Source organism: Cervus elaphus, chromosome 8 (assembly GCF_910594005.1).
Source record: "Cervus elaphus chromosome 8, mCerEla1.1, whole genome shotgun sequence".
Lineage (NCBI taxonomy): Eukaryota > Metazoa > Chordata > Mammalia > Artiodactyla > Cervidae > Cervus > Cervus elaphus.
In genome coordinates this window covers 38,026,348-38,041,085 of record NC_057822.1, presented here as the reverse complement: position 1 = coordinate 38,041,085, position 14,738 = coordinate 38,026,348, and the positions used below count along the sequence as shown (strand labels likewise).

General features: G+C 44.4%; 1 protein-coding gene across 1 annotated transcript in view; it reads right to left on the bottom strand.

Moving 5' to 3' along the window:
• Positions 1 to 14,738, bottom strand: part of PLEKHM3 (pleckstrin homology domain containing M3) — a 203,804-nt gene that overhangs the window by 148,525 nt on the left and 40,541 nt on the right. Inside the window, exon 3 of the mRNA XM_043910230.1 lies at positions 6,800 to 7,735. Within this exon, the coding sequence (XP_043766165.1) occupies positions 6,800 to 7,735 (936 nt within the window). The remainder of the gene's footprint in view (positions 1 to 6,799; positions 7,736 to 14,738) is intronic.

Below are 14,738 nucleotides of genomic sequence, written 5' to 3'. Positions count from 1 at the left end.
TTGAGGGGCACAGTAGTCTTCCTTAATTGCTTCTTTCTCTTCCAATTGGCTACCTGCCTATTCCTTAAGTCAAATAAATCTTCACTGTATTACCATTCCAAATAAGTGGGAGACAAATTTGAAAATAGTAGTAAAGAGAGGAATTGGAGCTATCAAGGAAAGTCAATTTCTTTTTATTTCTGTCTCTCATTTCCTTAGGAGGTCTAGCACTTTGGCTACTACAGATGCCCTAATTTTTCACATGGGAATCAAAACAGATTTGTGGCCATACTGGACTTTGTTTTTTCAAGAACGTAAGTAATAAGTTGTATAACTTTCCTATTTGGCACTTAAAAATACTGTACAGAACTTATTTTACCTAGACTCATGCATAATCAGCTCCCAAATTCAATTTCTCTTTTTCTTAGAATTGCCATTCTGCATGATTTACTCTGAGGCCAATAAGTAACTAACTGTGCCCAAGTCAGAAATATTGCTTACTTCCAGACTGGCAGCTATTTAATGAATAATTAACCACTCCATACTTTCTATCAGGGATGCTTGTATTACCAGGGTAAAGGTATCTTTTATGTCCAAACGATGCCATAAAACAGGCCTTTGCCAGAAAGACGCCCTCATTTATCACATGAAATGCCATGGGGTATTAACAAGGTCGATACTGTTTGTTTAATATATTTTGCTTTCATAGGGGCTTGAAATGATTTGTTTTTGCAGCTGTAACAGAGTTAAATTTGGGATTTAGCTTCAGCTTAGCTAGCTGAGCATATATAACCAGGGGCTATTAATTATCTGCCTAGAGGCCTTTGGTCATCTTCCCACCATTTACAGCAATCTTAGGGTGCTGAATTACACCACAAGCAGCCATGTTCTATCCTAAAATAATCAATCCTGGCTTCTCAGGAACTGAGGGGAGATTAAATAATTCAAATTTTTATTTCTTATTCTACAACACCGCCCCCACCTACACACATAAACGTGCACAGATTCTTAAAGTTGAAAGATTAGCTTCAGACATCCGTTCCCACACACGAGAAACTAAAAAAACAACAAACAACAAAAACCCCCACTTTTCTGAGCTTAAAGCACCAATAATCAGCCCTCTTCCCCTTTTCTCTCTTCTCACACTGCTGTTCTGCCTAAATGGACCAAAGGGAGAGGAGGAAGTTTGCTCGAAGATAAACTTGTCAAAAGCCTGTACTACAATTCTAATTCCTCACTACCTGTTTGTGAATGTCAGCTGGGAGCAACTGCTCAAAAGCTTTGGGGTAAGGGGAGTGGAAAGCAAAGGGGAGAGAAGGGGAAAGAAGGGGTGGGGCAAAGAGAAATTGGAGTGCAATTCAAACAAAACTGAAATCACACACACACACACACACACACTCAGACACACAAAAAGAGGGGGAAAAAGGCTCCCCCCACCTCAGGTCCTAACAACATACTTCTTTATCAGAGGTTCATTGTCAATCAATTAGCCGAGGCAGCAGGGGTCTGTGAGGTGGGGGCGCCGGGGGAAACAATGGGCGGCCCTGTTGTATTACTGTTTAATCACTTTTGCTAAATAAATAGAGCAGCCCCGAGGTGCTGTCATGTCAAGGGAATTTATAACAAAAAAAAAAAAAACTTCATTTTTCATTGGTCATTCCTTTTTTCCCTTCAGGACAAGAGAGGGTTATTACTGTAGCCTTAAGTTCCATCTTTGTGTTTCTTGCCTTTGATTTCCACTCGGACCCTGCCACTTTCTGGCACTAATTTGTCAGGCTGAACAAAGAGAGGATTTGTACCTCCTCTAAGGTCTCAATTAGGAATGGCTTCTGCTGTATTATGTGCCATTCAGAGAGGACACAATGCCGGTAATTACAGGAATTTGCACTAAATGGCTGAAGAATTCACAGCAAAACTCCCCCTACCCCTTGGGCTTACCCCTCCCAAGGGCTGGGGGGGTGGTGGTAGAAAAAAGGAAAGCAAAAAGCTCTTAATGCCAGAGAGATGTAATCACCAACAGCAGTCCTAAGAGGTTAAACAGCAGCCCAAGGAGTAAAACCATAAAAACTGACAGTGTGAAATGGTGGAGGGGACCCCCTCAGCTCACTGTTTTTCTTGCTGTCTCTTCTGTTAACATTTTCAATTTTGGTTCACAATCAAGAACACTGCCCCGCAGTGGGCCAACCGATTTCACCTCCAAATTACAAAGCAGTAAGACACTTCCGGACGTGAGCATTGCCATCTCTTGCCACATCTCTAAACAAGGCTCTGGGCTCTTTCATCAGAACACTCAACTGCTATGCTTCTTGATTGTCGGGAAATTACAGGAAAAATATCTGTATATATTACTGCCAGGAAACCAAGTATCTGTTGAGGGGAAATAGGTATGTACACATTTTCTAATTCCTGAAGAAAACTGTGCTACTGCTTTATAATCAAATTTATACAGCATTTTGTGAATGACCTCATTTAGAACCACTTACAGGTACATACCCCATAAATATTTTAATAAGCTGCACAGTCATTTGTCTTAGCATTAATATTTTAACACTACAGATGCCCTATTGCCAAACATAATTTTGAATCCCAACCAGTGACTTCATTAAAGAAGCATTCCTTACTTTCTGCTAAAGTGCTTCTGTAAAGTTGTACTAAAGCACTAGCAAATTAATTGTTCCTAAATACCACTTTCCTCGTGTGCTCCTTTGCCCAGGAACCTTCTGGGACTTCAGGGTCAAACATGAAGTTCAACCTTATCAAACTGCCCTTTTTTGTCGGTCAGAAAAGACACAATGTTTGCAGTTTCATAGACTTCCACTTGGCACCACCTCTGACAGTTCCCGAATCTGACCTGTGGGCCTGGCTTCCCCAGCTCTGCTCACAGTTGCCATTTGGCATTGGTGATGAATCTGGTTAATATCGGTTTCCCTAGGAGACTGCAAGTTCCCTGAGGGCAGGGACCATGTCTGCTTCCTCGCAGCACTGACTCCTCCAGGTACATCTGAGGTTCAGGCATGTGGTCAGAAACTCAGCACACAATAAATGGTAGAATGAACGGAAGAATTTAATTTTCAAAGGCACGTTCTCAGAAAGAAGGAAGAGTATGTGTAAAGGCCTTGGAGCCATGAATGAGCAAGAATAGGTTACAGAAAAGCAGGAAGACCACTGTAGCTGGGTTTCCTAGCATCCATGGAGCTGGAGAGGGAGCCATGTAACAAACCACACATAATCAAACACAACTATAAAAAGTTCAAGCGCATGTTAAGAAATAAACAGTTATGTGCAAGCATGTATTTTCAAAACCGTAACCTCAGGCATTTGGGGATGGTCAGGGTCCATTTTCTCTGCTGGGGCTCTTTAAGTTTCTAAAAAGGATATAGAAAATTCTTCACCTACAGAAAGTATTCAGCGAAATGAGGCCAACTGCACCATTTTGTAGATTTAAAAGCCAACATCTGTGGCTCACCCGAATAGCAACCGAATGACATCATGATAAAGACCTGCTCAGCGCAATCTTCCACTGTTAAAGTTTATTCATCAGGAATATTTAAAGGGGGAGGGACCAAGTGGACATAAGTACTTGTAGTCTAAAGAGGCCCACTTAAACAGTGAAATGCTGTGAATTAGCTTCTCACCCAAAATGATAGAGAAAGCCAAGATTCAACTAAAAACAGTTTATTGGACTTTTTGACAGCTTGGAAGGTAAACATGCTATATGCAACCAGCTCTTTCACTGAATGCATGTTTTTATGAAGATGAAAAGCTAGGTGACACAAGGACTAAATGCACAAACAGCTGGTTTAGATTAACTGTGTTTGTGAGAAACATAGGTCAATTTTTCAAGTTCCATCTGCTATAATAATCTTTGATATAAAGAAGAGCCTCCTAAGTAACTTAAAAAAACATTCAGGTTTGCTTACCAAGTTTGGGCCTTTTTCTTTTGAGACTCTGCCCCCTACAGGAGATGGAGTATGCCTATCTGAGATAGGAAACCAGTATTCTGGGCACAGGTATTTAGGGAAAATGCAAAGCCACCCATAACCCAAGTGTACCACACAGCACCTGAGCGTAGCTGTTTCTGATGGAAGAGGGGACATGAAGTGAAATTAAACATTTTACTTGAGAATCAGCCACACTGTACTGACTTCTCCCCTCGCCAAATGAGAAACCTACTTGTGCCCCATTAGCACTCCAAACCAAAAGCAAGACGGTAAAAGCCGAGCAGGCAAAGGACGCTTAGGCTACCTTACCCTGTCTCCGGGGTCCCTGTTACCACCATCCACAGCCTATTCTCCAGACCGCCAATCAGTGGGCATGATTCACACAGCAAAGGGTGGCATCCTAAAACATGGACCCTAAAGCAGATGCTCTGGGGCTTTCCAGGTGGCGCTAGTGGTAAAGAACCCGCCTGCCACAGCAGGACACATAAGAGGCTCCATCCCTGGGTTGGGGAGATCCCCTGGAGGAGGGCACGGCAACCCACTCCAGTATTCTTGCCTGGAGAATCCCATGGACAGAGGAGCCTGGCGGGCTACAGTCCATATGGTCGCAAAGAATTAGACATGACTAAAGCAGCCTAGCAGGCACACACGAAGAAGCTGCTCCAGGTCCTATCCCAGCCCATTACGTCATCCTTTTCCTGCTCTTTTCCACTTAGCTTCCTTCTCCCTGTCTCTTCCACTCACCTTTCTATGTCTTTCTCCTGTTCTCCTTTCTCCAACTGCCAGATGTGGTATACCTGCCCAACGGTACCCTCCGCCTGTACTTCTCCATCCTCTAGGTATCAGAGATGCTACTCAGCTAGCCCAGGGTGTATGCAGGGCACACTCCATCAGGAAGCAAACTTAGGACAGGAAGGTGAAGTAGACGGCCACAAAGGGATCATTTTGTGTAACACCTGAGGCTTGTCTTCCCTCTTTTACTAGGAAGTTCCCGATTCATGCTCCGGTCTCCACCTTGAAAATGAAGCTGAGCTGTTCTTCCCGATTCCAATAACACAGCAGATCTGTTGCCCTCCTCAGCAGTCTAAAGCCACAGGCGTGCACCACAATTCCAGCGCATCCACAGAGCAAGCACTCATAAATTATTATTGACTGGCTGAACTCTGAAACATAATATATGCACTAGTATATGAAGACATTGCAATGTCAATAATTTCTAAAAACTGTGCTAAAACCAGCATCTCCTTATCTCAAAAACCTTTTCCGAAAGTAGCTGGCTGACTTAATACAAGGTCACACAAGCTTGCAGACGTGTGCACCTCACCTAGTCTGGCTTCTTTATTGGCTCAGAGTTGCTGGTCTCTCCCAGCCCACCCTGCAAGTGTCTGCTCCCAAGCTACTGAGGCCCCCCAGACAAAGCACGGATGATTCACTTAATCCCCACTTTGAGTAAATTATTTTTCAGTAGAAGAGGCGACCATCATAACTAGGCTAAATTCAAAGGTTCACTGTGCCACCACTTTTCTGAATGCAGGAAGAGGCATGAAATTGAAAATCTGCTCTTGACTGGTGGCGGGTCTCTTGTTCATTTTTAAACAACGTACTTAAATCTGATACACCTGAATTGAAATTTTTCAAATCAGGTTCCAGGTAAAGCTACCTCCGTAGTAAATTTCTTGTGACAAACTGCATGGGGTTTAGTCAAAGGGAAAGGCTTGCCAGGTGGCACAGTTGGTAAAGAACCCGCCTGCCAATGCAGGAAACACAAGAGACATGGGTTTGATCCCTGGGTTGGTAAGATCCTCTGGAGTAGGAAATGGCAACCCACTCTAGTATTCTTGCCTAGAAAACCCCAAGGACAGAGGAGCCTGGTGGGCTACAGTCCATGGGGTCGCAGAGTCAGACACGACTGAGCATACAAGCACGCACAGTGAAAGGGGAATAATTTGATTTCGCTCCTAGTAGACACACAGACCTGGTTTAGTGAGGGGTGTGTGCTTTCCTGTTTCCTGTTTGCGGGAAGGTGAGAGGAATGGTGAGTAGGGGAGAGAAGCAAAAATAGGGATTTAAGGACTACCAGATGACTAGCCTTGGCCTGCACCTTAGTCTCACCCTCCACAGCAGTTCCGGCGGCCCCAGGAGTCCCGAGGACAAGGGCCTGGCCCATCGTGACTCAGAGGTCACCTGCTCATTCATCATCGCCCTGCACTTGGCCACCTCCAGGGTCTCTATCAAGGCTGACTTTCTGGAGTCTACCTTAACAGAATCTGACAAGGTCATGATCAATGACAGTTACTGACTATGGATGTTTTCCTTACCTAAAGAATGCCAGCAGTCAGCTTTGGGCATGGATGTCTCTAAGGAGACATCCTACATTCCCAGTGACCTTGATTTAAGAAGGCAGAGGAAATGGAATCACAGCAGGCCCAGGAAGTCTACACTCTAGCCTGCTTATGCTGCAGCCGAGTCATTTTGATTCAGTGGGTAGATCATAGCTGCTTCTGCTTACTTCATCAGCACGGCATGAAGATGGAGAGCTGGTTTAACCCAGCAAACTCCTTAAAGGAGGGGCTTTCCAGGTGGCTCAGATGGTAAAGAATCTGTCTGCAACATGGGACAGCCAGGTTCGATACCTGGTCGGGAAGATTTCCTGGAGAAGGGAATGGCTACCCATTCCAGTATTCTAGCCTGAGAAATCCCATGGACAGAGGAGCCTGGAGGGCTACAGTCCATGGGGTCACAAAGAGTTGGACATGACTGAGTGAGATGCAAGAAGTATCGGGGACTGGCTTTTCAAAGGGATTTTTCAAGTGAATTCCACTTGTGGGATTCAGAATTTTGTTCTTTAATGAGTTTTAGGCTGAAATGTTGTTTCATACCTGCACACTTGAAACTTTGAGCGGTGAGCCCTCGTTCCAGAGACAAGGTCGTCAGGATGCTGAGGAAGCTAGTGGTCACCGACTGGCGTTTGTTCTTCCTGAGTGCGTGCCCTCCCATCTGATCCCTGGGTCTGGTCCTCAGCGTGACCTGCAGGTTCTGTTCTGAACTCCTTGCTGCGTTGGCAGCTGTTTTCAGGGCCTCCATCCACTCCTGAGCCCTCTGCCGCGTCTCAGCACGGAGGCGGAGGATGTCTTGGGGGAAGATGACTTGAAAGCAAGAGTCACAGTCGTCCAGGTGGTCCAGTTGGACAGCCAGACACACGTCCACATTGTAGCTCAGCAGGGGGTCCTCGTCCAGCTTGCCCGGCGGAAAGGCCATCAGGCAGGTCCTGCTCAGCACAAACGTAAATGCCTTCCAGTTGTTCTGCATGGTCAGCCTGTACAGCGTCCCGGATTTGAGGATGTTTTGATACTGTTTGGGGTTATCCAGCACAGGGGATGGCATGAGCAGCTCGCGGGATTTCTTCTGTAAACAATGATTCTGTGGACAGTCGACGTGATGGCCAAGCCCCGGGGAGCCGGCCAGCTCTCCCGGCCGGCCCATGTAGGCTGGTGCAGCGGCGTGCACACCTTCCCATAGCTTCTGCCCCCAGTCCAAAGCCTCCCACGGCGACTCGGCCTTCAGCTGCAGTTGAGTGTTGTCATACAGGACGGTGTCCACCAGCCTGGCCTCGAGGTTGCCCAGAACAGAGATGCTCTGGAAGTGGGACAGCTGGTACGTGGCGTAGAGGTTCTGATTCCCACTGCTGTCGAGGCTGTAGAAGTATAAGCTGTAGGGGGAGAGCTCAGCGTAACAGCTTTGCCAGTAACTGTCATGGTCCTTCCGAATCTCCAGGTAACCCTTCTTCAGGATGTTCGGGAACGCCGGCTTGTGTTCTAGAAAGAAAGGGAAAAAAAAAAGAAAAGTAATGTATTAATCCATGAACATGAATGAACTGAATGAGATGACAAGGCGGGCGCCAGAAAACAAGCAGATCAGGGTCTAACCTGCTGGCTCCAACCAAACACAATATTAAACAGAGGTAGTAAAAATTCCAAGAGAGTGTCTAACCAACAAGATGTAATTGAGGGAAACCCTCACATCTGAAGAACTTAACTAGGGTGGAATTCTGACTGCAAAAGTAAGTACTGGGCGGCTGGGGCTTTGCTGTTAATGAGACAGGCAGAAGCCCATTCGGAAAACAGAAACATTGGAATGACTGGGGTTATGCTCCGTGGGCCCGTGAAACAACCACTTTTTGCCAGAATTTCTTGTTTTCTAGGTAACGCTCTTTTGTTGTTGGTTAGCCACTCAGTCATGTCCGACTCTTTGCGACCTCTATGGACTGTAGCTCACCAGGCTCCCTCCTCTGTCCATGGGATTTCTACGGCAAGAATACTGGAGTGGGTTGCCATTTCCTTCTCCAGGGGATCCTCCTGACCCAGGGATCAAACCCTTGTCTCCTGCACTGGCAGGCAGATACTTTACCACTGAGCCACCAGGGAAGCCCAGTGTTCTACAGAGCACCAAATATGAGAGAAAGAATGCTCCTCCTGCCACTTGACCTGACTCCCTGCCAATACTCATCTTTCTTTAGGTTGGTAAAGACAGGAAGGGCCAGCGGAAAGAACAGAGTGTGATGTGTGCTGCTCACAAGCTCCTGTTTCCCAGACACACCCATCAGTCTTCAAGGCCAGGCCAGGGGCCTTCTGGTTCATAACCAGCTCTCCAGACATGACTCAACTAGCTTACTTCTCAGGTGTCTGCTGGGATAGCCGTTCTCTCCCCTCTCTGAATCTGCTTGCGCTATTCGCTTCACTTGCAATGCGCCTTCCGCCACTTCCACCAGCTACCGCACACTTACCCTTCACTCAAGGCTCCTCTCTTCTAGAAGGAGTCTGCCCTGACTCCCCCAGCCCCACGCCCTAGTCTGCCCACACACACCCCTGGGTCAGTAGCAGGGATCCTTACTATATTATTCTCTTCTAATGGGCTCTTCTCAGGCTGTATTATAATAACTTATTTAGATATCTGAACAAACAAAATAGATGCTGATGTTCTTAAAGAAGTGTGTCTTCCCTACTGGACTACAAGCTCCACGGAGGACAGGGGCGAGGTCCGTCCTGACATCCTTATATCACAGTACATAGTGCAACGTCTGGTACATAGTGGGTACTTAGTAAAATCAGAATAGAAATAAAGCTTCTAGAACATAAAGCTTCTAGCATAATGCCCAGCATATAGTAGGTGTAACTCCCTTCCCTTTTCTTCCCCTCTTCCCCACAAGTTCATCTGGTCATGCCATCTTAAATTAATGATTAGCTGCCATAGATACAGATGTCATACTTTAATAAAAGGGGACTGTCACCTGGGAGATGTCCTGATACTTTCATCGGGCGTGAAGACGAGGTAGCTCTCCTCCCTAGTAAAGTTTTTCATTTCTGAGATGTTTCTCAACCTTTTTGCTGACACATCCGAGACAGTCATAAACTAATTGAGTCACTCCCTAAAGAAGACAAATCACATTCCCAAAGGGGTACGATTTCTGATCTTGGATGGAGAAAAAAATAAAAGAGAGTAACACAGATCTAGATCTTAAAATAGCAAACCAAAAGAGAAAAGGAGAGAAATGCGGCAGAGAAAAGTTAATTTCACCTACTTTACATCTCTGGTCCTGACATTCATTAGTATTTCTGTGCTAATTTAAAAGCCATTAATTTCTTGCAACCTGCACTAATCCCTTTGTAGAGAGAGATAATGGAAGACTATTCTCAGGTTATCTATCTTTTCTGATAATGCAATAAGAGAGGCAGTGCTGTTAGACGCACTGCTGTGGCCTCCTCCCTCTCATTTCCATCAGGCGCCTATTCAACCTTTTCCATAACAAGACCCATAACCACACATCCCTCCATCCCCATCCCTCCTGAGACCCAACAGCTCAGCTACACATTCCTGAGCAAAAGAAAAACCATCTCTCTTGCTTTCAGCTAGGAAATTTCCTCTCCTTTTCTCTCCTCCCCGAGAGCTTTTTACAACAGCTACCACAAATTAGAAGTTCTAACTTTAACTGGACCCAAACCAGAGGCACACCTCGCTCCTTTCTGATTGTACAAGCTAGAGGGTGTGTGTGTGTGTGTGTGTGTGTGCGCGCTCAGTCATTCAGTTGTGTCTGATTCTTTGCGACCTCATGAACTGTAGCCCTCCAGGCTCCTCTGTCCATGGGATTCTCCAGGTAAGAATACTGGAGCAGGCTGCCATTTTCTCCTCCAGGGGATTTTCCTGACCCAGGGATTGAACCCATGTCTCCTGCACTGGCAGGCGGGTTCTTTACCACTGAGACACCTAGGAAGCCTTTATAAGCTAGGAGAACAGACGCCAGCTTGGGTGGACTGAATGGAAGTCCAGTAGGGAGTCTCAAAAGTTCCCCGACCTTCTTGCTGCAGAATAAGGTCAAGAATGTAGAGTGTTTCAATATTTTCTTCCTACCTCAGCTCAGCCCTCTCTAAATAGGTATGTTAAACTGAGAAAGAGAAGAGGGGGTTTAATCATAGGAAATGACCCATCCTTATAGACAGCAGTTTGAAGTGTAATTTCTTGAAAAAGAAGAGAACAGATGTGATCAGAAAACTATTCTCAGAGTGTATTCCTTTTTGGAGGGCCTGTTTATATCAAACCTTATCAGTATGTTGTGTGTGAAGTATGAATTATCATTGACTGTAGAGGGCTGTTTAATCTCTTTAATCTCTTTTTAATCTCTTGCTGTTACTTTCTACTGAATCTGAAGCTTATCTTGAATATTTTTGCTATTGACAAATCAGAAGTTATACACTTAAATCCAAGCTTTCATTAATTTACCATAGGTCAATTTTTATTTCTCCAGACCATATCATTTCATCATCTACATTTTTCTAAAGTGTTCCATTTCACAAATGAACAATATTATCTCTGTCTTAACTAATATCATAAATGATTCAGGTAGAACCTCTGACAAAGATTATCACCATTTCCCCAATGAAAACAGAAAGGTGATCAAAATGAATCACTGCGTCTTTAAATTTCATACTGAAACTAGAAGAGACTAATCCTCTTGTGAAAAAGAGCAAGAAATAAGACAAAAACATAAACAAAAAGAACCCGAGAATTCTGTTTACCCACTGCTTTCCACTGTGGCCAGTCATGAAGACCCGGCCCAGCTCCTCCTGAACAAAGATCCCTTTTCGCTCTCCTTGGCCCATACCACTCAGAGCAGTGGCTTAAGGACAAAATTTGCCACTGACTGAAGAGGAAAGGGGGATTTCCCCATCTTATGCACCTGATTCATTTCTGTACTGCCAACCCACCAAAGAGTTCCTCTTTTGCCATTATTTCCTCTCTCTGTTCTCCAAAAAAAAGTTTCCACTCTCACAGCCACCATCTTAATCAAGATCTTAAATGGGCTCCCATGGTGAGTCCTCCCCACCCACCATGTCCCACTCAGTTACCAGGGTAACCTTTCCGGGCCACTTATAACCTTTCTCATGCCTCCTCATCAGTCCAAAACCCTGCACAAGTTTCCTAGTCCTACATAATAAAGTTCAAACTCCTTAGGTTGACCTTACGTTCTCCTATGGACCCAACCCTCAGTCTGAAAAAACTACCAAACTTCTACACTATTGGTGGGAATGCAAACTAGTACAGCCACTATTAAGAACAGTGTGGAGATTCCTTAAAAAACTGGAAATAGATCTGCCATACGACCCAGCAATCCCACTGCTGGGCATACACATCGAGGAAACCAGAATTGAACGAGACACATGTATCCCAATGTTCATTGCAGCACTGTTTACAATAGCTAGGGCATGGGAGCAACCTAGATGTCCATCGGCAGACGAATGAATAAGAAAGTTGTGGTACATACACAAAATGGAATGTTACTCAGCTATTAAAAAGAATGCATTTGAATCAGTTTTAATGAGGTAGATGAAACTGGAGCCTATTACACAGAGTGAAGTAAGTCAGAAAGAAAAACACCAGTACAGTATATTAACGCATATATATGGAATTTAGAAAGATGGTAACAACTACCCTATATGAGAGACAGCAAAAGACACAGATACGAAGAACAGACTTTTGGACTCTGTGGGAGAAGGTGAGGGTGGGATGATTTGCAAAGCTAGCATTGAAACATGTATATTACCAGCTGTGAAATAGAGTCCAAGTTCGATGCATGAAACGGGGCACTCAAAGCTGGCGCACTGGGATGACCCAGAGGGATGGGAGGGGGGCTCTGGATGGCAACACCTGTACATCCGTGGCTGATTCATTTCGATGTATGGCAGAAACCACCACAATACTGTAAAGTAATTAGCCTCCAATTTAAATAAATAAATAAATTTTTAAAAATCACCGAGTTTCTGCTATTGTTTCTTCTCCAACTCATGCTTCGTGTGTGTGTTTGCTGGAATATTTGAAAGCAAATTGCAAACATTTCATCATTTCTAATGTCAATACTTCAGGCTATACCTCCAATCTAAAAGATAAGAGCTTTACAATATATATCATACCATTTTCATGCCCCAAACATTAAGGGTCTCCTGCATTGCAGGTAGATTCTTCACCAACTGAGCTATCAAGGAAGCCCCTCCCAACATCAGGGTCTTTTCTAATGAGAATTCTTTGCATCAGGTGGCCAAAGTATGGGAGCTTCAGTCTCAGTCTCAGTCCCCCCAATGAATATTCAGGGTTGATTTCCTTTAAGACTGATTGGTATGATCTCCTTGTGGTCCAAGAGACTCTCAAGAGTCTTCTCCAACACCATAGTTCAAAAGCATCAATTCTTTGGAGCAAAGCTTTCTTTATGGTCCAACTCTCACATCCATACATGACTACTGGAAAAATCATAGCTTTGATTATACATAACTTTGTGGCAAAGTAATGTCTCTGCTTTTTAACATGCTGTCTAGGTTGGTCATAGATTTTCTTCCAAGGAGCAAGCGTCTTTTAATTTCATGGCTGCAGCACCATCTGCAGTGATTTTGGAGCCCAAGAAAATAAAAGTCTATCACTGTTTCCACTGTTTCCCCATTTATTTGCCATGAAGTGATGGGACCAGATGCCATGATCTTCGTTTTTTGAACGCTAAGCTTTAAACCAGCGTTTTCACTCTCCTCTTTCACTTTCATCAAGAGGCTCTTTAGTTCTTCTTCACTTTCTGCCATAAGGGTGGTGTCATCTGCATATCTGAGGTTATTGATATTTCTCCCAGTAATCTTGATTCCAGCTTGTGCTTCATCCAGGCTGGCATTTCGCATGATGTACTCTGTATAGAAGTTAAATAAGTAGGGTGACAATATACAGCCTTGACGTACTCGTTTCCAGTTTTGAACCAGCCCATTGTTCCATGTCCAGTTCTAACTGTTGCTTCTTGACCTGCATACAGCTTTCTCAGGAGGCAGGTAAGGTGGTCTGGTATTCTCAACTCTTTAAGAATTTTCCACAGCCTGTTTGTGATCATACAGTTGTGATACGTCTTTTAAGTCTCTTTAAATCTGTAACAATTCCCTCTTTCTCCTTCTTTGTCATGGCATATATTTTGGACTTCTCTAGTGGCTCAGATGGAGAAGGAAATGGCAACCCACTCCAGTGTTCTTGCCTGGAGAATCCCAGGGACGGCGGAGCCTGGTGGGCTGCGGTCTCTGGGGTGGCACAGAGTCGGACACGACTGAAGCGACTTAGCAGCAGCAGCAGCAGTGACTCAGAAGTAAAGAATCTTCCTGCCAATGCAGGAGATGCAGGTTCAATCCCTGGGTCGGGAAGATCCCCTGGAGGAGGAAATGGCAACCCACTCCAGTATTCTTGCCTGGGAAATCCCATGGACAGAAGAGCCTGGCAGGCTACAGTCCATGGGGTCACAAGAGTCAGACACAACTTAGCAACTGAACAGCAACAATTTATTGAAGAAATTAGTTCCTTTTTCCCGTAGAATTTCGCACAGCCTGAATTTGGCTGAATGTGTCCTCAGGGTATTGTTCAAATGCTCCTGTTTCCTAGGCTTACTGTCAACTGCTACATAGATCTCAAGCTCTTCTTTTTTGTGAGAATATGCCACAGGTGGCTGTCCTGCTTGTAGGGATGTGGAGATTGATTAGGAGGGTCAAAGGACGTTAGCCTGATCCCTCTGTTATGAATTTCTCCAGGGGCCTTCCACACACTCCAGTCACTCTCCTCCACTCCCACACTCCAGCGAGGGGACTTGCTGTGACTTTTACTACTGGCCCCTCCCAACCATGGATTCTCTCTCACTGATCCCCCCAGCCGAGATTTCCTCGAATCTCTTCTTGTCCATGTTTTCCTCTTATGTAAGAGCTAGTATAAAATCTCACCTCTTCCCGAGGCCTTTCCTCACCCCTCTAGTTGAACACAGCTGTCCTCCCCTGAAGCCACAAGGCTCTATGGCTATCCACCCTGGTGACTCATATTTCAGATACTATTTCACACTCATCAAATATGTATTAAATTATATAATAAAATATTCCAAGAAAATCAATAAGAAATGTAAAAAAAGGTTTCTGCCTCCACATCCCAGCACTCACAATCCTTCTGCCCAGACTGTAGAGTGTCTGAGACTAAGCTTTTAGACATTTTATGTATATATGTAATAATAATATAAACAATAGTGAGACTTATTCACAGATATTACCATATGTAATTAAACAAAATGTGCTTCCATTTTGGTCACTTTATGCAATTTTGTTTTTAAAAAACCACCATTTTTTTTTTTTTAATGCATGTCCCAGATCACAGTTAATGAAACATTTAGGTAAACATTTAGTATACCAAGAAAGTCTGAATGGCCTGAGTCAAGACAAGGAATGAAGTCCTAGGAATAGGACTCCCAAAGATCAGGCAATAGTTCAGAAT